At 38.7% G+C, this 23924-nt stretch overlaps 1 protein-coding gene across 1 annotated transcript in view; it reads left to right on the plus strand.

The window, feature by feature from the left end:
* DOCK4 (dedicator of cytokinesis 4) overlaps positions 1-23924 on the plus strand; it is a 472233-nt gene that overhangs the window by 261702 nt on the left and 186607 nt on the right. Inside the window, exon 13 of the mRNA XM_068972403.1 lies at positions 17745-17870. Coding sequence (XP_068828504.1) covers positions 17745-17870 — 126 coding nt within the window. The remainder of the gene's footprint in view (positions 1-17744; positions 17871-23924) is intronic.

A 23924-nucleotide genomic window follows, 5' to 3' on the forward strand; every position in this document is an offset into this window, starting at 1 on the left:
ACATGTAACTTACAACTAGAAGAAATCATATTTGCTAATCAGGTCAGTTTCTACAATCTGCTTTTTGCCTTAGCCAGATGAGCACTGTGATTGCATTCCTGCCAGTTATACATTTTAACCCCCACAGAAGGCAAAACTCCTTCAGAATTACCCAGAATTACCCACTTACTTGTACAAGGAGGGCAGTTTAACCCTGTGCAGGAAGTAAATGGTGTTCCTCATTTAACTGAAGTGAAAGGAGGCTTTTGAGAGAGTTAGACTGTATTTGGGGGAGTTGAGCATCCTGTTCTCACATAGACAGGTAGTTGTTTAATTCAATAGTATTGAACTGGTGTAATTCTTAAAGATTGTGTCAATACTCCTGACTTTTGAACACTGCACTTAGAAACTTTGCTTTCTGATATTGTTTAAAGAAAACTGATACTCATTGGCTCCACCTATTGGCCAGACGTATAGTATATGGCCTTTTGGCTCACTTTTGGAATTTCCTAATTATTAAATGCAGGCACCCCTGGTGGCTCAGAGATAAAAGAATCTGCCTGTAATGCAGGAGATTCGAGAGACCTAGGTTCGATCCCTGGGTCTAAAAGATATCTTGGAGGAGGAAATGGCAACCCACTCCACTATTCTTTCTGGGAATATTCCATGGGTAGAGGAGCCTGGCAGGATATAGCCCATAAGTTCACAGAGAGTCAGACATTACTGAGCTCACACATACAATTATTAAATCATGCTTTATTTTTATTCTTTTTGAGTTTTTAGCTTTCAATTAATTTTACTTTCAGAAAAGTTTTAAGAATAGTACAGCAAATATGTAACTTCTCAAAGTTTAACGTTTTGCTATATTTGCGTTATCCTTCTTTCGCTTTCTTTCTCTCTACACACACACACATATACACACAGGCACTTTATTCATACTTATATATATATATTTATGTGTTTATACATATATATACACACATGTATTTGTGTGTATCTTATATAGACTCTCTCTATAGATAGTAATTTACTATTACTGAATTGGTGTAATTCTTAAGGATTGCATTAATGCCCCTGATGTTTATACATACACACAAAAACATGTATATGTACATGCATATATATCACACTTACATATGTTTTTCCCACCTGAACTGTTTCAGAACAAATTATAGGAATTGTGCCTCTTTATCTCTACTTACTCAGAACATGGCAACATAACCACAGTACAGTAATCAAAATCAGAAAGTGAACATTGATACAGTAGTCTTACCTAACCTGTAGATCTTATTCAGCTTTTGACAATTTTCTCAATGTCCTTTATAACAAAAGGAACTCAGGCTGTATTGCATGCAGTTGTCATATCTTTTTAGTTTCCTTTAAGCCATTCTGTTTTCATGACAGTGAAGAAAAATGATGGAGTTCAAAATATATTAAAATATGCTTCTCTGGTGGCTTAGTTGATAAAGAGTCTGCCTGCAGTGCAGGATACCTGTCAGGAAGATCCCCTGGAGAAGGGAATGGCAACCCACTCCAGTATTCTTGCCTGGAGAATCCCATGGATAGAGGAGCCTGGCGGGCTACAGTCCATGGGGTCACAAGAGTAGGACATGACTTAGTGATCAGACCTACCTACTGAAGGGATTTGTAAAACTTTATGTAGTACTTTAAAAAAACCACCAACACAAACTCAAATTATAAGGTAATGGAAGTAGTGATTAGAGCCTTGTTTTATTCTCTGAATTACTTATATTTTGCCAATTTAGATATTTCTGTTCAGTCGCTCAGTCATGTCCAAATTTGCAACCCCATGGACTGCAGCATGCCAGGCTTCCCTGTCCTTCTCTATTTCCTAGAGTTTGCTTCAACTCATGTCCATTGAATCAATGATGCCATCCAACCGTCTTATCTTCTATACTGCATAGGAAAAAATACACAACATAGAAAAAATGTAGTTTATAACAAGTATTTCAATAAATTAAATACATCAGATACATACACTCATTTATGCCATGCTCTATATATCCTTTTAAAAAGTGATTTTTAGCCAGTGGCTTACTGTGTGCTTTGAAAAAATTACAAATAAGTAGTAATAGTTACAGTAGAAAGCAAATAAACAACCTTTTATCCATTAACCTAATCCTCAGTGTTTGCCTTTAAAAATAAGTATGGAAACTTTAAAGTGAAAGTTCTTTGTTAAAAAATGTTAATTCCCTCTGAATGGTCTCATCCGCTCCTACAATTATAGCTTCCACTATAAGCCAATGGTCTTTGTCTTTCATTTCTGCTCAATAAATTTCTTTTCTGGTTAAGACTTGATGAAACTAAACAATTCCAGATGTTGCTTATATGCCTTAGCTTGACATTCCATGACTTATTATGTATTACTTCAGTCATGTTTTCTCAATAATTGTTAGCCGTGGGCTAACCACTTCTTGCAGAAAAATATAAAAGCCTTCCCAGTACTTGGAAATAGCAGATCTGTGGGCTAGCAGTTAAGATCACAAGATTTTGTACCCATACTTCTCATACCTTTTACCTGTTAGGAAGTCAGCATCCCGATGAATAGTGTTACCTATGCAGATATATCAGGGCAATGATTTTCTGAAGGTCAGCCTGTTGTTCACCCTCCTTTAGAGTTGCGTCCTTTATGACTTAAATCCTGGAGAAGGAAATGGCTACCCACTCCAGCATTCTTGTCTGGAGAATCCAATGGACAGAGGAGCCTGGTGGGCTACAGTCCATGGGGTTGCAAAGAGTCAGACGTGACTGAGCGACTAACACACACACACCAGACTTAAATACATCAATAAAAAAATTAATTCATAGTTATCTAAAAGAGAAATGATGATGTTGTATGGCAGAAACAAGCACAATATTGTAAAATGATGATCTTCTAATTAATAATAAATAAATTAAAAGAAACAGACTATGTCATACTACCAAAAAAACGGAAAATTTTATTTGGGCCAACCTGAGAATTGTAACCCAGGAGACCATCTCTCAGAGAGCTCTGAGAACTGTCTGAAGAAGTAAAGGTTGGGGGATGGAGGGAACAGTGTACGTGTGATCTAGACAAAGGGGTATGTGCAATCAAACATCTTGGTAGAAGGTTACTGCTACTCTTGAGGTATAAATATCATAGTTAGTGGTGCTTTTCTAAGTATGGGAAGATGCAGGAAACTGGGTTCATAAAATTTTCTCCTGAAAATACTCTGTGAGGACCAGTTCTGCCAGTCTTCCCCGAGCACAAGTACCTCATCTTGATCTTTGCCCTGTACTGTAAGTCAACAGTTGCAATGACTTGATTCTTAGGTAACTGAATGATGGGCAGCGTGCTTTGTTTTTTCCCTTTCTGTCTTAATTTTGAGCAAGGTTTTGGAGGCATTTTATGACTAGTTTGTCCTGTTGAGCTAGGAATGCTCATTCCCGGGACAGGCAAGGATTTTGTTGTGGGCCACTCAGTGTGCTATTTCTGGACTAAGTCCTGTTCACAGTAACCAAAACTTCTCAGCCACCTGCCTTATTACTCTCTTAAGGTCTAGGGAATGGTTCCTTCTTGTTGCTTGTTCTGGTATCTAGACTCACACTCTTAAAATCATTGGTTTTAATGGAATTATATATTTGGTCAGTTGCTTCAAGTCTCCCGATTATTAGCTTAGTCATCCGCTTGGTGGTCAAGAAATAATAATCTTGTAAAATAGGGAAAATACAAGTTGTATGTGTGCTCAGTCGCTTCTGTCGTGTCTGACTTTGCAACCCCATGGACTGAAGTCCGCCAGGCTCCTCTGTCCATGGGATTCTCCAGGCAGGAATACTGGAGTGAGTTGCCATGCCCTCCTCCAGGGGTTCTTCTCATCGAACCCAGGTCTCCTGCATTGCAGGCAGATTTTTTACCCACTGAACTACCTGGGAGGCCCAACAAGTAGTATAGCTAGTAACATTAATCAGGTCATAAGTGAGTATTTACACTAAGAATTTCAATTAGGTTCAGCTCAGATTATCTGAGCAGTCTATTCTGCACCAGTTGCTGTCTTTAAAAGAAACTGTACATAAAGGTGAGGTAAGATAGGTAAGGTAGGTGAAAGGTACCTACCACTCATATAAGGTGAGTGGTAGATACCTTACAGGATTAAGAAGGGAATTTTATCTTCCAAGGAGTTACATGACTGGCACCACAAGAAGAAAAACTAATCTAATTTATGGTTGATCAGGTGTTTCTGCCATTGGGGAGGCCTGATTAATACATTATAACACAGATGCACAATGCACGCAGGAGAGGAGAAAGGCCCAAAAAGGCAGAGAAAAATTTTATGTTTGAAATTTTCTTGTCTTGCCTTGAAATATGAATTTTTATTTCATCAGGCAGTTTATACCTATTGCTGTTGGCTTTCTTATTCACAGATTGAATAATACAGGCTGAAAGTCAGAAATCAAGATATGACTCTTTAGAAAGAGGGGTGATTTTTTGTTTTGTTTACTTTATATGGCTTTGATAGTACATCTGAAAGAGGAGATTTGAGCTTTGCAGCATTAAAGACATAAGTGTCCAGTTTTCAGTATGGAAACGTTAAAGAATATGTGTCCTTTGGGTAACGTGGTCTTGCTGGCGGGAGGCTTTGAGCAGCTCGGCGTCCTCAGTCATGCAGTGAACACACATTTCAGAAGGCCTGCAGTGCTGTCGTGGCTCCCATTTTAATCCTTCAGCTAACCTTGTCCAAGCTATCGTTTATCCAGTAGTCCTGTATGGATGTGAGAGTTGGACTATAAAGAAAGCTGAACGCCAAGGAATTGGTGCTTTTGAACTGTGGTGTTGCAGAAGACTCTTGAGAGTCCCTTGGACTGCAAGGAGAGCCAACCAGTCCATCCTAAAGGAAATCAGTCCTGAATATTCATTGGAAGGACTGATGCTGACACTGAAACTCCAGTGCTTTGGCCACCTGATGCAAAGAGCTGACTCATTTGAAAAGACCCTGATGCTGGGAAAGATTGAAGGCAGAAGGAGAAGCAGGTGACAGAGGATGCGATGGTTGGATGGCATCACCGACTCAAGGGCCATGAGTTTGAGTTAACTCCAGGAGATGGCGATGGACAGGGAGGCCTGGCATGCTGCAGTCCACGGGATCGCAAAGTCAGACATGAGCAACTGAACTGAACTGAACCTGGTCCATTTCTACACTCTAATCTCTTCCTAATGCTTCTTGGTTTTTCCTCTGCTGACTCACTTTCCAGCAGTGTTGTCTCACTTGACACCACTCCTAGCAGACATTTGGCTTCCTTTCTTCCCTGTGTTCCAGAGGCCCTGAGACTCTATGGCTGACTTTGCTGTGTGAACACCTCGCCTGACCCTGTCAGGGTTTTACGGCTTGATGCAACCAGGATGTATCCCTGAAAGTTATATATGCTTCTGGTGTTTTACTTTAAAAGTCAATTTACTTACCTTACAGACACAACATAGAATACTGTAGGATCCAAAGCAAAACTCAGATGACAGATTTTGTAAATCAAGCACAAAGAAGGGAATAGAAGTAAAAATTCTTGCTCTGATAATAATGAGGGCTTAGGATTTCAGAAATTAATAGATTTTACTGAAGGTGAATTTATGGAAGGATCTAATGATAATCACCTTTAGGAAGGTTTTCTGACACCAGATGATGTTAGTAATTATCATTCATGTTGAGAAATCCTGACAATTAGGTTTTACCCTTTGGCCCCTGCCTACCAAACACAAAGTATGTAAGTACTATCAAGAAATAATGTTTTCAGAGTCTTGCCCCAGAATGGCAGTATAAGGCGCTGCATGGACTCACTCTAAACTATAACTAGTAATAATCATATTTTTTAAAAAGCATTAAAGTCTGAAAATTTTCTTGAGTGTGTACAGCAAATGAAGAAATATTTACTGAAGAATAAAATTTAATACTTAATTTAGAAAATAAAACTAAATAAATGGGACCTAATTAAACTTAAAAGCTTTTATACAACAAAGAAAACTATAAACAAGATGAAAACCCTCAGAATATGAGAAAATACTTTTAAATGAAGCAACTAACAAGAAATTAATTTTTAAAGTGCACAAACAACTCATGCAGCTCAATATCAAAAAAATAAACAACCCAATTAAAAATGGAAGACCTAAGTAGACATTTCTCCATAGGAAACATGCAGATGGCCAAAAAGCATATGAAAAGAAGATGCTCAACATCACTAATTATTAGATAAATGCAAATCAAAATACCAGTTAGATTGGCCATTAACAAAAAAATCTACAAACAAAATTTGCTGGAGAGGATATCTATTTTGAAAGGTAACCCTCTTACTGTTGGTGAGAATGTAAATTGATAACATCCACTATAGAGAACAGTTTGGAGTTTCCTTAAAAAACTAAAAATAGATTTACCATATGACCCAGCAATCCCACCCCTGGGCATATACTGGGAGAAAACCATCATTCAAAATGATACACGCACCCCAGTGTTCACTGCAGCACTATTTACAATAGCCAGGACAAGGAAGCAACCTAAATGTCCATCAACAGAGAAACAGATAAAGAAGATTTGGTATGTGTATACAACTATTACTCATCCATAAAAAGGAGCAAAACTGTGCCATTTGCAGAGACATGGCTGAACCTAGAGACTCTGATATAGACTGAATTAAATCAGAAATAGAAAAATTAATATCCTGTAACATCACTTAAAAGGGGAGTCTAGAAAAATGATACAGATGAACTTATTTGCAAAGCTAAAATAGAGATACAGATGTAGAGAACAAATGTATGAATACCAAGGAAAGAAGGGGCCATGGGATGAATTGGGAGATTGGAATTGACATATATACATTATTGATACTATGTATAAAATACTGGAACTTACTGTAGAGCTCTGGGAACTACTCAGTGCTCTGTGGTGACCTAAATGGTAAGAAAATCCAGAAAAGAGGAGATGTAGATAAACATAGAGTATATCTATGATAAAAAGCTGATGTTCACATCCAGGAAGCTCAATGACTCATCAGTTTTACTCTGATGAGTATATGTTTACTCTGATTACTATATGTATATCTATTGGTTCCATTTGCTGTACAGCAAAAACTAATACAACATTGTAAAGCAACTATACTCCAATACGAATTGCTTAAAAAAAAAAGAATAATATTAAATCTTGGTGAGAACAGAGAGTTTGTGCTACTTGTGTTACAGTCGACTTCTTCCCTTCCACCTGGCCCTACTCAGCCTGATGGAAGTTCTGCTCTGGGTGCTTTGTGGCCAGGGTAGGACTGCGTCTCCTTTCAGCTCTCAGTCAAGGGATACTGTATCTTATCAAGAAGTGAAGACCTCCAGTGTCTCTCACCTCCATTAATTGTGAGTTGCACAGGCTACATTCCTGGCAGAAGTGGCTCAGAGTTTGGGGTCTCCCTTCTACCGTCTGGCTGCCACTCATAAGGCAGAGGCTCTGTTCCAGACACAGAAAGTTGAGAATACTGAGGCATCAATTGCCCTTGCTCCAGCTCACTCACTGGCTGGAGATTCTACACGAGGAGACCAGAGGTTACTGCTCCAGCCTAGCTTTCACCACATAAAGCAGGGGTGTCACTCTAAAGAATGGACTGCTGTACCCATCTCCAGTTCTGGAGCAGTGAATCATAGATTTGGCCCAGGGAAGAGGCAGTTTATAAAAAGAAAATGGCTTTATTGGAAACACTCTGCAGAAATTTAAACCTATAGGAACTCTTGAAAACTGTGGACATTGGGGGGAAAGCTTTTCTTCTCAGAAAAGACTGAAAGAAAAGGAACAGAACCTCAGAAAAATTCTGCCAAGCTCACCAACATATAAAATGAGAGTACCAAAAGGAAAGGAGAGAGAGAAAGGAGCAGAAAACATATTAAAAGAAATATTGACAAAAAACTTTACAAATTTGATAAAAAGCTGATGTTCACATCCAGGAAGCTCAATGGCTCATCAGTTTTACTCTTCTTCTTTCTTATCCCATTTTCCAGACTACACTAAGAATACTTTCTTAAAACACAAATTGAATCATGTTTCCTTTATTTAAAATTCTCCAGTGACTTCTTGTTGTGTTTGTGTTAAGTGTTAGTCGCTCAGTCATGTCTGCCTCTTTGAGCCCACCAGGCTCTTCTGTCCATGGGATTTCCCAGCCATTTCCTTCTCCAGGGGAATCTTCTGGACCCAGGGACTGAACCCTGGTCTCCTGAATTGCAGGGAGATTGCCATCTCAGCCACCAGGAGGGATCCCCTTGTTGCATTTAGAATAAAAGTAATTAACCATGGCTTCCATGACTGCTGCTCATCTTGTGGCCTCCCCTGCAGCCTCGTTTGACTCTGCTCAGACACAGTGGCCTTCTTCCATCTTCTCCATCACCCCAAGCTCTTTTCTGTTGCAGGATCTTTACACATGCTCTTTTCTCTGTCCAGAGCACTGTCTCCCCATTTTTTGCATTGCTATTTGTTTCTCTTTCCAAGCTTGAATGTTACTCTTTCAGAAATGACTTCTAAAACCATTTATCTTTTATTATTTTTATCTCAACTTCTGGTTTGATTTCTTTATGACAGTTATCACAGTTAAAAAAGAAAAATTGTGGTAGGATACTCAAGAAGTTGTTAAACATGGATTAATTCTAGTAAACAGAACTCAGTAACTGAGGTAAGGAAGTACATTTCCTTCCATAACAGAACCTTTAGTACAGTTTGACATATGCATGTACTACTTAAATTTTTTTTAATCTAGTTAAATTTTAAAATGCCCAACTCTTTAATGACTAACAGACAGCATCTATTTCATGAATGAATCAAAGACACAGTTATGAGATGTTTGACGTAAGTTTGTTTCTTTGGTTTCCTAGTACCAAATAGGAAAACATTAAAAATAAAAAATAATTTACTGAGCTCTAAGAAGGTTGTAGTATCTTTTCTAGCTTTGAGATTTAAGGCCCTAATTTCTGTATCCAACCCTGCTTGTTGGACTCAAATGCTTTCAAGTTTTTTCACATTTGTAAGTAATAATGTGAGGAACATCTATATTTCAGAATATGACTTTAAAATAAAGCCTTAGAAATGGGATTATTAAGGAAGAATATGAGATTTTTGATGAATTTTGCCGCATTAACAAGATAAACAGCAGCTTGGATGGTCATTTTGGAATAAAACCTGGCGCAGGTTTTTGAGGACATCAAAGACAGATGTCAGAGATTTTTGAAAAGTTTGGAACCTTTAGATCCAGGATTGCAGTATTCATTCATAAGAGTGGAAAAAAGAAGAAATTGGAGACTGAGTGGAAGAGACTGGTTTCAGACGTAGGTTTACTTTCACGGTCTCTGTGTGCTCAAAACAGTTGTTGAAGTTCATGCCTATCCTCTATGATAACCAATGATATTAATTTTAATCCCTCCTTAGTTCTCACCTAGACTGTTAAATTTAGCCATGACTTGTATCCTGCCAGGTCTGCTTCTGTTGTACTGCCAGAATCCTCTTTGTCATATAAAAACTTGTTCTGTATCTCATTTCCCATTTCAAGTTTTATTGGTTCATCACTTGTGATGCCAGCGTGACTCCTTCCCGTGCGGTTTGTAAGGCAGGCTTTCAGTCCCTGGCTCAGCCTCTCTTTCATGTCTCACCCTACATTCTACCTTCAACCCAACATACCCTTCTTTGGATTTTGGAATTAGTAGCCACATAGAGTTACGGTACTATAAATGTTCATGCCCCAGAAATGTATGCCTTTATGATAGTATTAGAAATTGAACTAGTGACATAGCCTTCAATAATTTTACTAGGAACCAGAAGACCTCAGTGATTTCAGAACAAAACCAGGCGAAGACATTTCTTTTACCCATTCTATGTTTTTCTGTATTTGCTCACAACTCCCTGCTGTATTTTATGTCTTCTCTTTACTCCATTCTAAAAGAATAAATAAATAAAACACCTCCTTTGATAAATTATTCCCTGACTTTTTTCATTTAGATTTTGCTATGTTATATATGATTTTTTTTTCAAATCTTTTAAGCTTGTTCAGTTAGTCTTATCTTCCAAAATGAGTTTCTTTTAATTTTACAATATTCTGCCTGTATTGAGATAAAAACCTAATTCATGGTTCTCTATTTGCCACACTTTATTTTGAGAAAAAGTAAATGAAGCAAGTTTTTTGGCCTTCTCTTGGCATGTGGATGTTTTTAAATGCTGAAAATGAAAAGACCATTTCAGTTTGGTCATAAAACTTCATGAGATTTCTAATTGAGAAAATTAAATGACTCAGGATTAATAGATATATGCCAACTATGTTCTTCATTTCCTCCCCTATAGGTCACTTCAGAAATTTGTTTGTTATTAGTTTGGGTTTGTAATGTGATCTTTGGATACCCCACTTGTGATGATATTTTTGCACTATTATCACATCTGTTCTTAGCTCAGATGTTTTTAGCATATGTATTTGCAGAACATTTACTTTAATATGCTATCATTTTTCTTCTATACTTGCATAGAAACTCAGGAGAAATAAAAAGAAAAATATAATTGTGTGGTGTCAAGTACTTGTTGCATTTTTTAAGTCAGTTACTTAATCTATTATGATTTTATTTCATACTTTAATTTGGCACATTTGTACATTTTTTGAAGGAAAGGCCAGTCTTTGAATTAAATATTTGTGAGATTGATAGTTCTTAAATACTATATAAATAGAGTAAATTTTTGCTCACTTAATTAACTTACCCATTTACAATTTAATTGTGCATTGAAGGCACACTATTCTATATTCTTCACAGACTGCTTGTGTTTTGGGGAAGCAATAGGGATTGCAAAGATTTTTAAATAAATTGGCTTTTGAAACATGGTAGACTGCCTCTTGTAACTTCCTCTTCAACTACAAACACATAAAAATGCTGGATAAATTATAACCAAGATGTGGTAAGAAATAGAAAACAAAGCTTCAAAGAAAGGAAGGGACATCTTGCTGACTTGTATGGTGGTACTGGTGGTTTAGTCGCTAAGTCATATCAGACTCTTGTGATCCCATGCACTGTAGCCTGCCAGGCTCCTCTGTCCATGGGATTCTCCAGGAGAGGGTTCCGGAGTGGGTTGCCATTTCCTTCTCCAGAGGATCTTCCGGACTCAGGAATTGAGCCCTGGTCTCCTGCATTGCAGGCAGATTATTTACCAACTGAGCTATGAGGGAAGCCCTGCTGATTTGTATAGGGAGGTCCAAACTGGAGGGGTAAACACTCCAGTCTGTGCTCCAACAGGGAGGAAGGGTGTGAAGATAGGTCCTGACAGTTGGAAGTTTAAATTTTAAATATTCCATAGAAGTCAAGACATGATTTGTTATATCTGCTCCCTTTCCCTCATTGCTGATTATTTTGTGATGGATGGTTGCTGTTGTTATTTTACTGTGACCCATTTTCAGTGGGTGTTGCTTTATCCACAGGAATCCCATGAACTCTGGGAGTGAACATGATAGTGTGGAATGATTATACATTTCCTTTTTTCAGGCTCCGCCACTGGGACTGGGTACTTACCCTGGATTTCATTGCTATGGATTTTTCCAGACTGCTGAGTTAATTTAAATTCAGTGGCTTAAGCTTAGATTTTTCTGTCTCATTGGGGAATCATTTCCTCTCATCACCTTTTTAAAACAGAGAACAGTTCTTTCAAGCCCAGTATTAGAGGACTCATTTCTAAGCATCACTTGTGTATTCCCTAAACCATGTCTCCTAGAAGTTTAGATAATAAACTATCAGGAAAAGACTAAATAAAAGGTAGAAAAATGGGTTCATAATGAAAAAGAAAATAGGAAGCAATGAATAGGGAGAGTTTTTTAATCCATTCATCAAAAAATATTAAGCATCTCTAATCTACAGAGAAGGCAATGGCACCCCACTCCAGTACTCTTGCCTGGAAAATCCCATGGATGGAGGAGCCTGGCAGGCTGTAGTCCATGGGGTCGCTAAGAGTTGGACACGACTAAGCGACTTCCCTTTAACTTTTCACTTTTATGCCTTGGAGAAGGAAATGGCAACCCATTCCAGTTTTCTTGCCTGGAGAATCCCAGGGACGGGGGAGCCTGGTGGGCTTCCGTCTATGGGGTGGCACAGAGTCGGACAGGACTGAAGCAACTTAGCAGTAGCAGTAATCTAATCTAAGCATCCCTAATCTAATCAAGAGGGACTAAAGAGCCTCTTGAGGAAAGTAAAAGAGGAGAGTGAAAACGCTGGCTTAAAACTCAGCATTCAAAAAACTAAGATTATGGCATCCGTTCCCATCACTCCATGGCAAATAAATGGAGAAACAATGGAAACAGTGACAGATTTTATTTTCTTGGGCTCCAAAATCATTGTAGATGGTGACTGCAGCTGTGAAATTAAAAGGCACTTGTTCCTTGGAAGAAAAGCTGTGACCAACCTAGACAGCATATTAAAAAGCAAAGACATTACTTTGCTGACAAAGGTCCGTCTAGTCAAAGCTACAGTTTTTCCAGTAGTCATGTATGGATGTGAGAGTTGGACTATAAAGAAAGCTGAGCACCGAAGAACTGATGCTTTTGAACTGTGGTGTTGGAGAAGACTCTTGAGAGTCCCTTGGACTGCAAGGAGATCCAACCAGTCAATCCTAAAGGAAATTGGTTCTTAATATTCATTGGAAGAACTGATGCTAAAGCTGAGGCTCCAATACTTGGGCCACCTGATGTAATGAATGACTCACTGGAAAAGACCCTGGTACTGGGAAAGATTGAAGACAGGAGGAGAAGGGGATGACAGAGGATGAGATGGTCGGATGGCATCACCGACTCCATGGACATGAGTTTGAGCAAGCTCTGGGAGTTGGTGGTGGACAGGGAAGCTTGGCCTACTTGTAGTCCATGGGGTCACAAAGAGTCGGACATGACTGAGCAACTGAACTGAACTGTCCTCTTGGTGATTAGCTTTATTGGTGAGAAAGAACTAAATAGAATTTCTTAAATTATTTTAAAGAAGTCATTGAAAAAAAATTAGTATACTGCTTAAATACCAAATGAGCACAACTGAAAGAGAAACAATCATGTGATAATAATAGCAGTGGTAGTTGTAGTAGTAGCTGCTATCATTTTTAAGCACTTCCTTTATAGCAGGCATTGCCCAAAGTATTTTATGGAGTTATTTTACAAATGTGACAACCAAAGAAAGCACAGAGAAGTTAACATTGAGGCAGGGTCATGATGCTGCATGACAGGCTTCTTAAACTGCACACTTAATCACAATATGTCTTTATCAAATATATTTGCCACAAATTTCCATGTTTGCATTATTATACATTTGCTATGTATTATTTGGTTCATTGGTGGCAAAATGGCTGATCTAGTCTAAAATCAATTTTGCCTGCCACTTAATAAATCTTGCTGTGCTTGCCATTTTTTATGTAAAAGTGCAGAATTTCATGAATTTAAAAGAAATCATCTCACAGAGTGAGTTAGCTTCAATACCTAAGAAATTAGAGTTCCCAAAGAATCAAGCACATTTGGTTTAACAGATACTAAGCCTTTCTTTCCTGTAGTTCTGTCCCATAAGCTATTTAATCTTGAAAAAATGTTGCTTTGTGATTCTAGATTCATTATTAATTAATGACTAAGTCTCTGTTTAAAATTAGTTAAAAAATCTTTATAATTGGGTCATAAATATCTAGACTGATTTTTTAAAGTTTAGCTTAATGCTTACTTCTTCTATAAAGAGTAACATTTTTTCCTTAGCAATTTCATTTTTGGTATTTATGTTAAGTGCCAGAAAAAAAACTGATTGTGGGACATTATTAATCTATTTGTAAAATTAAAAATTTAACCTAATTTTATTTGTTGTCATAAAAATTCTTCCCTGAAATTTCAAATTCCATCAGTCATAATTTTTCTTTACTGTAATATTCCTATCATGCATTTAACCCATACTGCTTCATATTCTACTTACCTGTGTGTGTCTTTCCTTATTGGATGATCAGCTTCTATGGAGCAGAAACCTATCATATATTAATACATCCTTATATCTTGCCTTTCATCTTCCTCTGAAGCTGGAAGTTATTGCCTTGCCCGAAGCGGACAGTTTTTTAAATTGTGGAAGCAATAAGTTAAAGTGTGCCGATAGAATTTTAGAAGTTGCTTCAGCCCTAGAGAGAGGGGTAAGGTGAGGATAGTAAAGTGATCTGACAGGAAAGAGAATAGGAAGAAAATACTGCTCTGTGAACATGCCTCACATCTTGAGCTACTCTCCTGAAAGGAGAGGATGAATCCTCAGGTCATCAGAATGGGTGAATATTTGATAAGTCTCCCCTTTATAGTGAAGAATAGTTTCTTTGTGTTAATACAGTATTTCTTATTATCTAGTGATTCATTTGTCCAACCTGTTCATTGTAGTCAGCATAATTAAGAACCACTAGAAAAACAGGATCAGGAGTTTCCCTGAATGAAAAATAAATAATATTGCTATGGCTCTTGGTGGGCTGGTTCCTGTGGATTCACTATTATATCATGTTTCTTTGACTTCCCACTCTTTGAAGTTTATTTGTTATGTGTTGTGATTTTTTATGGAAATAGAATAGAGGATTTGGGAAGAGCCAAGTACACTGTGGTCAAGCTGTTGGTCCACCTTACCTTCCCAGTTCTTAATTCTCTGTGAGTTCTTAATTCTCTGTGGGTTCTTCATTCTGAAGAAATTGGGTCACTTCAACAATACCTTGCCCTCCCTGCAAATTCATATCAGTTGGCCAAACAAATGAAATCATTACCCTGGACTTTATCTAATCATTATCTGTGTCTTTCTAAACCTTCAGACTGAGAACTGCTATGTCCTCTAACCAAATGTTTTAGGATGCATCCAATTCTAGAATGTCTGGTTTCCTTTTTTCCTCCATACTATTTTGTACTATTTTTCCTCCATACTATTCATTTTCCCGCATCACTTCCTCGTTGCCCATTGGCTCCTTTCTGTCCATTGTCTCCTACGTGGATCCTCTCTATACTCTTGCATTCTCTCATCTCTATGACTCTGGCTGTCTGGAGAACATTGAGGCATTTTTTTGTTCATGCTTACATTTACGTCTTCCCTGAAAACATATTTTTTCTCTATTTCCTACGATCAATTGTCTTTAACGTTCACATTGATTGAATGCCTTTATTTTCTCATTGTCTTATCCTTTCAGCACATACACACACACACTCACATACACATAGAAGTGCTAAGTCACGTCAGTCGTGTCCAACTCTTTGCAACCCTTGAACTGTATCCCACCAGACTCCTTTGCCCATGGGATTCTCCAGGCAGGGATACTGGAGTGGGTTGCCATGTCCTCCTCCAGAGGATCTTCCCAGCCCAGGGATAGAACCTGCATCCTGCATGTCCTGTCGCTCCTGCATTGCAGGCAGATTCTTTACCACTGAGCCACCTGGAAACCCTATATATATAAATTCACTGATGGTTAAATGAATTCTGGCTCCAGTAGAGCCAAACAAGAATCCTGGTCACTTTTTCTTCCTCCAGCCTCTACCCTGAATAGCAGGATCTGTTTTTTTGTTTTTTGTTTTTTTTAATTATTGTTTAGTTCTTTTCTCTTCTTACTTTATACACACCATATAAGGTTGCTAGTATCTCTGATCAGGTCCTTTGATGAGAATTTCTAATAAAATGACCTGCTTTTGCAAAACATCACAGGACCTCAGGAATTTAGTGCATGTGATTCTCTATTTGAAAGCATTGCTGATATTACCCCAGGACTGGAACGGTGTTCTACCCAGCAGGAGGGATTGTTATTACATACCCTATCTGGCACACGCTGCTATTGTGCAAATACCAGACCCTGATGATGTTCATGATGATGGTGACAGCGTGGGTGAATGTTTTGAAGGCAAAAGGACAGAAGTAGGAGGAGAACAGAGACACGAGTAATGAGGTGGGGGTAGTGGAGAGCGTGAGTCAAGAAGAAGTAGCTGCTGAGACAGATGGATTATAACATGTGTTAGTTTATCTTCACTCGCCTGCCTCTGGGTTTTAAAAGGAGCCAATAGTACCACATCAAAGTTGTCACCATCAAACCATCCAGACTGCTCATTCTCCCCTGCTTCGGTCCATGTGGCTTTCGGAGGGCTAATGCGCCTCTATTTTATCGCCTCAGTGACCCAGCTCATGTGGGGTGAGGGTGGGGAGTGAGCTAAAAGATAGGTAAAAATAAGATGAAGATTTAATTAAAGTTCCTGAGTGCCTGCAAGATTTAATCTAATTCTCAAAGCAGCTTTCCAACACCAACATTCTATTAGACCCACACACCAGAGGACACGGTGATGCAGCCACATCCTGGCCCTCTTTGCTTACGTCGCTGCCCCTTCAGTATGCCTCATCCTGGTTTGGTTCGCACCCCAGGAAAGGCTTCATCGTCTCTCTGAGCATAATGCTTTTTTAAAAAAGACAGATTTTTCTGATGTTTTATGCACTCTGGAAAGCAAGCAAACCAGCCAACAGAGCCCTGCTTTTGTTGTTGTTGCTTCTTATTGCTGAAGGGGAGTGAAAGGAAGACCCTAATTTAGATGCATGGCAGGCAAATACCTTACATTTGTTTCATCCCAGCCTGATTGTTGCCAGGCTTATGGTGTATGTTGGCAATTAGCTTTGTAGTGCTGTGTGTTAGGAACTGGGAGTGACAAGTGGCACAATAGTAAGGATGTTTTTGAGTGAAAAGGGTGATAAGAATGTAGATGGAGGATTTTTAGAGTACGGTTTGATCATCCTTTTGATTCCATCATCCACATTCATTCTGAGTTCAGGTTAATGATGATTGAAAGTTTTTTTTAAATATAAGTCACCTTTGACTGGTTTCATTTTCTATTACTAATGTAAGTGATGGACTTTTTTTCCTTTGTTTTAAAATAATAGATGGAAAAAGGAATAGGGAACTAAAAGAGAAGCAGCATGTTGAAAATAGGGAAACGTATAAAAAGATAAGACATTAATTTTTTTTTTCTGTAGTTCTTGTCTGAGGTTTAGAGAAATGAGGTATGAAAAATGTGTCATTCAGTGTCTTGAATATATTCTACTGTGGTCATGTCACTATAATTGGGGTAACAAAAAAAGATAATTTTTACCATTTTACTGACTAAATTTCCTTTTGTTTATCAAAATGGCCTGCATCTTGTTATATATGCTCAGTGGAAAATAATGTGATTATGAGTTTGTACCATATATAATATTAAGAATACAATGTTGGTTTCATTGTAATGATCTTTCTTACTTTAAAAAAAAAAAGAAACAGCTCTATGGATATCCTTAAAATCCCTGAATTTTAATGTCTTTAGATTTATGATCATTTTTATGGTATTTGATAAGTAATTATTTACAGACTTTATAGAGTTTTTAAGAAACTAGAACTCCCATTTTAAGTTCATTGTTTTCCAGGGCTGAAATGCCCCTGCCATTTGCAAGGATGAGTTTGGTGCGGGGGTGTTTCTGTCAGGCAGGGAATGGGGAAGTGGGTGTTGGGACTAGCAGCCAAACTTCTTCTTCTTAGTGTTCTGTTCAAGTTTTTTCCAGCTTCTAGGGACCTTCTTTATAAGTGGATAAACTAAGGTGGTCAAGTTGGAAAAGTATTCTCTAGATATTTGTCTTATAGACTCTGTTAGTTTTGTCTGAATGTTAATCTTTAGTTTAAAACAATGATACCATAGATTTGGACTTGTTGAAATAATTTCAGTTTCTGTTCATGCTATTTCTGTCCCTCTGTTTTTAATTCTGGTCTCATTTAATTTAGGTTTAGCTGTTTCTTTACAACTCTTGCATGGAGACATTGAACAAATCAGAAGGGAATACTCATCAGTATTTTCTCATGGAGTATCCATCACCAGGAAGTTGGGTTTTTCTAATATTATTATGCCTGGTAAGTGACTCAGAATGAACCACATGATAAAATATGGCTATTTTGTCTTCTTTTGGCACTTGAGAAAGTTTTCAAACTATCAGCTTCAAAGACGTCAAATGGGCCATGCTGAAGAATAAATTGAGATACTTAATTCTTTTTTTTTTTATCTTTACATTTTTTTCACATCGGGATAGATAACTTATGGGGACCATGCCTGCTTTTCATTATGACCATAATAAGAAGGAAAACTGAAGTTGAATTCAGAAAATATTTTACCCTTTGGTGGGAAGTATTATTGAAGTCACTTAGGGGAAATCCTTACAAGTTTTGATAAGAACATTATTAAGCAATGGTTAGCCTTTATTGGAGAATTTTCCACCAGAGGTATATGTGTATGTAACTAAGCAGCCATATACAAATACCATATGTATTTTTAGTTCTGTTTGTATATATACATCAGATCTATGTTAGCAACCAAAGGGGATTCCAAAAGAGAATCCAAAAAAGTGTTTCTGAGTGGAAATGGTAGAGATTAAGGAGATTCACACTATCCAAGTACATGCCAGGTAATAGTCTTTCATATGGTTCTGCATCCTACTCTACACAACCGAGCAAAAAAAAACAGAAAAACCAAACAGTCCCAAATTGTTGACAGTATTTTTAGACACAAGATCCTTTAAGTCACTGTTTAAATCCCATGTGTAAAAAGCAAACCGTGAATATTGCTTCGGACGAGGCCCCATTACAGCTGTAAGACTTAGTGGTGGGTTTGTTATCCATAGAGACCTAACATGTTGCAGAAACCGACTGGCATTGATCGCTATGGCATTTGATCTCCTGATGGAAATCACTCACACAGGGAGGGCTAAGAGAACAGCCTGGGAAGTTTCCTGAGATGACCTGACCCAGCTTAAACACCCAGTCTGCCTGAGCATCTCCTGTTACTATTGTCAAAAATGACTGTTTATAACACTGTTTACTTGATGGCATGTTTTATCCATTGGCTCTTGGAACTATTCATTATTTCCTTCAGTTGCTATAAATAGCTAGTATTTCCTCTTTAGCAGAAAAGAAAAAAAATTTCATCCCACTGGGAAGCAAATTGATGGGTAAATCTAATATAAAAAACATATTTTAGAACAGAATGCAGCCAGCTGCTGGAAGAATTCCTCAGCTTGGTCTCCGAGCAGTATCATTGAGAAATGGAAAAAATATCAAGCAACATGACACTTCACTGGCTGAATAATTGTCTGGGATGTGCTGTGCTCACGCAGCTCTTGTCTGGCTTTAATGATGGAAATGAACTTACTGTGGAATCAGGCTTGCTTCTGTCCCTTCCCTGCACCACGTTATAATGGCAGGGTTGATGCTGACCAGGGACTCAATCTTCCCCAGACACATGTCTGTAGTGCCTGAGACTGCAAGAGATTTTTTTTTTAAAGCATTTTCTTTTTCTTCTTTTATTTTTTTTTCTTCTATGGCTTCTGAGTCTTACAAATTGGATGGAGAAGGGAGAGATGTGTGTATAAACTTAAACAGCTGAAAAGAAAGCAGCTTTACAACTCAATGGAATGTTTTACATTGGCAAACATAACAGCTGTTGTTTTGTTTTTCTTTATTTTCAGATTTTTGACTTGCCAATTAATTTTCACTCTCTCACTTGTGGCTTTGATGAAAACTTGAGCTGAGTTTTCAATGAGAAAAATATATGTGAACAGCATTTCTGATCCCAGTGTTGTACTGACAGTCTGCTAATGTGATGGGTTTTTTTTTTTTTTTTTTCGTTTTCTTTCTCTATACTTGTCCTCCAGGGTTAATTTGTGTTCTGATAGAGGTCAGGATGGGTGAGGCATGTGTTTATACCTACAGGACCTTGATTAACTTAGTCACTGCCTTTCTGCAGAATGAATTATCTGTGGTCCTGACACTGATGGGAACATACACACAACTTTTCTTGAGGGTCACAGAATGTCATCAGTGCCAGACTCTTTTTGGAATGGAAAAAACATGGAAATAGAGATTCATTTTCTTGGTCTGTCTTTTACACGGGTTGGTTTCTGGAATGTCACCTGGTATAAAGAGGCAATCTGCCCCTATGGTTTTGCCTTGTCACGAAGTCCTCTGTTACTAAGGGCCAGTCATTCAGCACTTTGTTTCTTAGCCCTGCCGAATTTCCAAAGAAGAAAAGTTTCCCTCTGTGAAGCTCCATTACTGCCACCTATAAACCAAATAACCCTGCAGAAAGTTCCATGGTCTGGTCTCTGAGCTTTTGAGAGGGAGGGTGCTGAAAATGTTTCAGTCAGCGCTCTCCAGTAGAAATGCAATACAAGCCACAAATGTAACTTTAACTTTTCCAGTAGCCACTTGAAAAAAAGATAGGAAGAAAGAGATGAAATTAATTTTAACAGTATATTTTATTTAACCCAATGCATCCAAATATCCTTTTAATAGATAGTCCATATAAAAATTTTGTAATGAGTTATTTTACACTATTTCAACTTAAGTCTTTGAAGGCTGGTAACTGTTATAATTTACAACACATCTCTTTTCAGCCAAGTCCCATTTCAAGGACTCAGTTGCCATGTGTGGCAGTAGTTACAGGATTGAACAGCCAAGCTCTAAATGTCTTAACAGACTGTACAGGCAGATCTGAGCCTTTGCTGAATATCAGGAAGGACTAATTTTCCACCCACCAGACATTTTGGAACAGAGTTGGCTGATGTGTCAGGCATGTCATGGGTGATCAGGCCGTGCCCTCCTCCCACCCTAAGGGTCCACTCTTATTCTGAGTTTATGATTCTAGGCAGTCATCCTGGTTTCTATACTTTACCTTCCCTACCTGTACACACCCTCCTGGAGACTCATTCTCGTGTGTGTGTGTGTGTGTGTGTGTGTGTGTGTGTGTGTGTGTGTTAGTCGCTTAGTCACGTCCGACTCTTTGCAACCCCGTGGACTAGGTCCACCAGGCTCCTCTGTCCATGGGATACTCGCATATCAACCAGTTAAACTGTCCCTGTTTGTTGTGTGTGTGTGCTCAGTGGCTGAGTTGCGTCCAGCTCTTTGTAACCCCATGGACTGTAGGCCATCTGACTCTTCTGTCCATGAGATTCTCCAGGCAAGAATACTGGAGTGGGTTGCCATTTCCTCCTCCAGGGGATCTTCCTGACCTAGGGATCAAACCCACATCTCCTGAATCTCTTGCATTGCTAGGTGGATTCTTTACCACTGAGCCACTCTAATTAGTACCTTCCAGTGCATTCACTTTTAGTACATCTTCAAAGTTCCTAATCCTACAAGGAATTATGGGGAAGTCGTAGAATGATGGGGCCATGAAGAGTTGAGATTTGGAGACTAGAAGACCTTGCTAAAAATTATTAACAGAGCCTATATTTCAAATGGTTGACACCAATAGTAGCTGTGATAGTGATTTCAAGATTTAAGTTTATTTTCCAGGTATCTTCAAGAGTAAGCCTCCTTTTTGTTTTTTAGGCAATAGTTCAGGTAAGTCAAACTTGTATTTGGTCAAAGTTGACTAGACAATGATTTACAAGACTGGGGAAAGAAAAATGTTGTAGGTATATTTGCCTCCCATTTAAGAAGATATATAGTTTTATTCTTTTAAATATATATATTATTAGTATTATTTACCACTTACTGGAAGAGATATGTACATCACCGGATGGAATTCCCTCAAATAATCATTCTTTTAGAGAAAGAGGTGGGAACCTACTTGACTTGGTCTTCTCTAAAAAAATATATCCTAAATCTAACTAAAATTCACCACCCCCCAGGCCAAGTCGTACCTCTACATCACACAGTTGCAACTGGTCTGCTTAAATCTGAACCCCCTGATCATGCCCTTACCAAGGGGACAGTGGTCTCTTAACCAACGAATGCCTCAGTGACCAAGGAGAGAGAGAGGCTAAGAGTCTATTGTGTCACCCTAAGGGTGGATCCCTGCCCAAGTTCACATTAGGGGAGAGCTGGTGCCCCCAGATTAGGAAGCTGACATACCCCACTGCCCATGGGTGTAGGACTTTCCCCAACTGCTACTATCAGAGATGCATGTATTGTCCTAGAGTGTAAAGGGCACCCTGTTCCTGCTCCTTTTTCTCTGCACCACTGCCTGGAAAGCCCCTCATGACTGCTGTTGCTATCATTTGCCACTGCTTGTTTGATAGTCATCAAAAAAAAAAAAAAAATTAAAAATCTACCCCCTCAAAAGTTCAACATCTCAAAGTATTCTTTTAAAATAAAGCAGAAACAAGAACACCAGGTATGTTTTACTCAAGCGTATTCCATGTGAGAAATCCAAAGTTAATTTTTCATCCCATGCATACATTTTCCATGTATGTGGTTTGCTTTGATTTCAATTACCTGGGAAGCTTGCCTCTGCCCCTTGCTCTGTCCCCTCCTTGAAGATGTCCTGAGGTAATGGAAGTTTAAGTGTGCATGGCATATTGTATTCATTTCCTATGACTGCTGTAACAGATTAGCTCAAATGGAGAGGCTTAAAACAATGCAAATGGACTACAGTTCTGGGGATGAGAAGTTTGCACGGGTCTCTCTGGGCTAATATCACAGTATCAGCAGGGCTGTATTTCTTTTGATGATTCTGAAGGAGAATCCATTTCCTTGCCTTTTCTAGCTCCTGGAGGTGGCCTGTACTCCTCTGCTCATGGCCCCACATCATTCAACCTCTGATTCTCTCATCGTATCTCCTTCTCTGACTCTGACTTTTTGCCTCTCTCTTATAAGGATCTTTGAAATTAAATTGAGCCCATTCTCATAGTCAAAGAAAATATTCCCATCACAAGAGTCTCAGCTTAATCATGTCTGCAAAACCCCTTTTGTCATGTAAGGTAACCTATTCACAGGTTCATGGGATTAGGACCTGGACATCTTTGGGGAGGTAAGGAAGTGCCTGCTACACACACAAAGGGCCATCCGGCTCAGCTACATGTCCAGTGCACGAATTTCTTCTCGGATCCCTGGGGATGGTTTCCTGGTTGTACTTGAGTACTTAAATGGCCAAGATCACAGCATCACATCTCATGTCATCTCTCAAAATGACTTCTTTCATGTTGAACTAGTTTCCTTTTACCTTCTATCCACTGGGTTGAGTTTTTCTGCTTGTAACCTCAACATTTCAAGGTTCAGTTAATTTCTTGTCACCCTCATCTCTCCAGTAATGAGTGCCTTCTCTGTATTGTTTATGGTCTGAAGCATACATGTTCTGTCTCGTTCCTAGAAATGAAATCCTTGCTTGACAACTGGTCTGGCCAATTAGGGTGGGACTAATATCTTCCTTGTTTAGGTCTTTTGGAGGCAAAGGCTGAATTGCACTAGCTTATTTGATGAATGGTCTTATCTCTTGAATTACATTTTCATGGGTAAAGAAGAGATACTGATAATACATTAGACATGTTTCTTAATCTCTGTACTTCAGTTTCCTCACCTGTAAAATGGAAAAAATAGGACCTTGTTTTAAGGTTTCGGAGAAGGCAGTGGCACCCCACTCCAGTACTCTTGCTTGGAAAATCCCATGGACGGAGGAGCCTGGTGGGCTACAGTCCATGGGGTTGCGAAGAGTTGGACATGACTGAGCGACTTCACTTTCACTTTTCACTTTCATGCATTGGAGAAGGAAATGGCAACCCACTCCAGTGTTCTTGCCTGGAGAATCCCAGGGATGGGGGAGCCTGGTGGGCTGCCGTCTATGGGGTCGCACAGAGTCAGACACGACTGAAGTGACTTAGCAGCAGCAGCACAAGGTTTATGTGAGGACTTAATGAGATATTCTACTTATAGCACTTGGCAAAGTACCTGACTACCATCTATCTACCACTAAGCACTAATCTAAGTTCACAAAAACCCTAGTCATTTACATATGGTCTTTTGTTTTTAAGAAGTACAGAAACTTTTATTTTCCAGCTTCAAAAGTGACAATAATTGTCTAGCACAGAAGAGGCACTAGACTAGCCCCTGTGGCTGGGGACAGTGTTTTACTTGGTGTGATGAGCTTGTCCTCTGTGACTTTATCCAAGGCATTCATAGGACAGAATCAGGGTT

This window comes from Capricornis sumatraensis, chromosome 5, assembly GCF_032405125.1.
Source record: "Capricornis sumatraensis isolate serow.1 chromosome 5, serow.2, whole genome shotgun sequence".
Classification (NCBI taxonomy): Eukaryota; Metazoa; Chordata; class Mammalia; order Artiodactyla; family Bovidae; genus Capricornis; species Capricornis sumatraensis.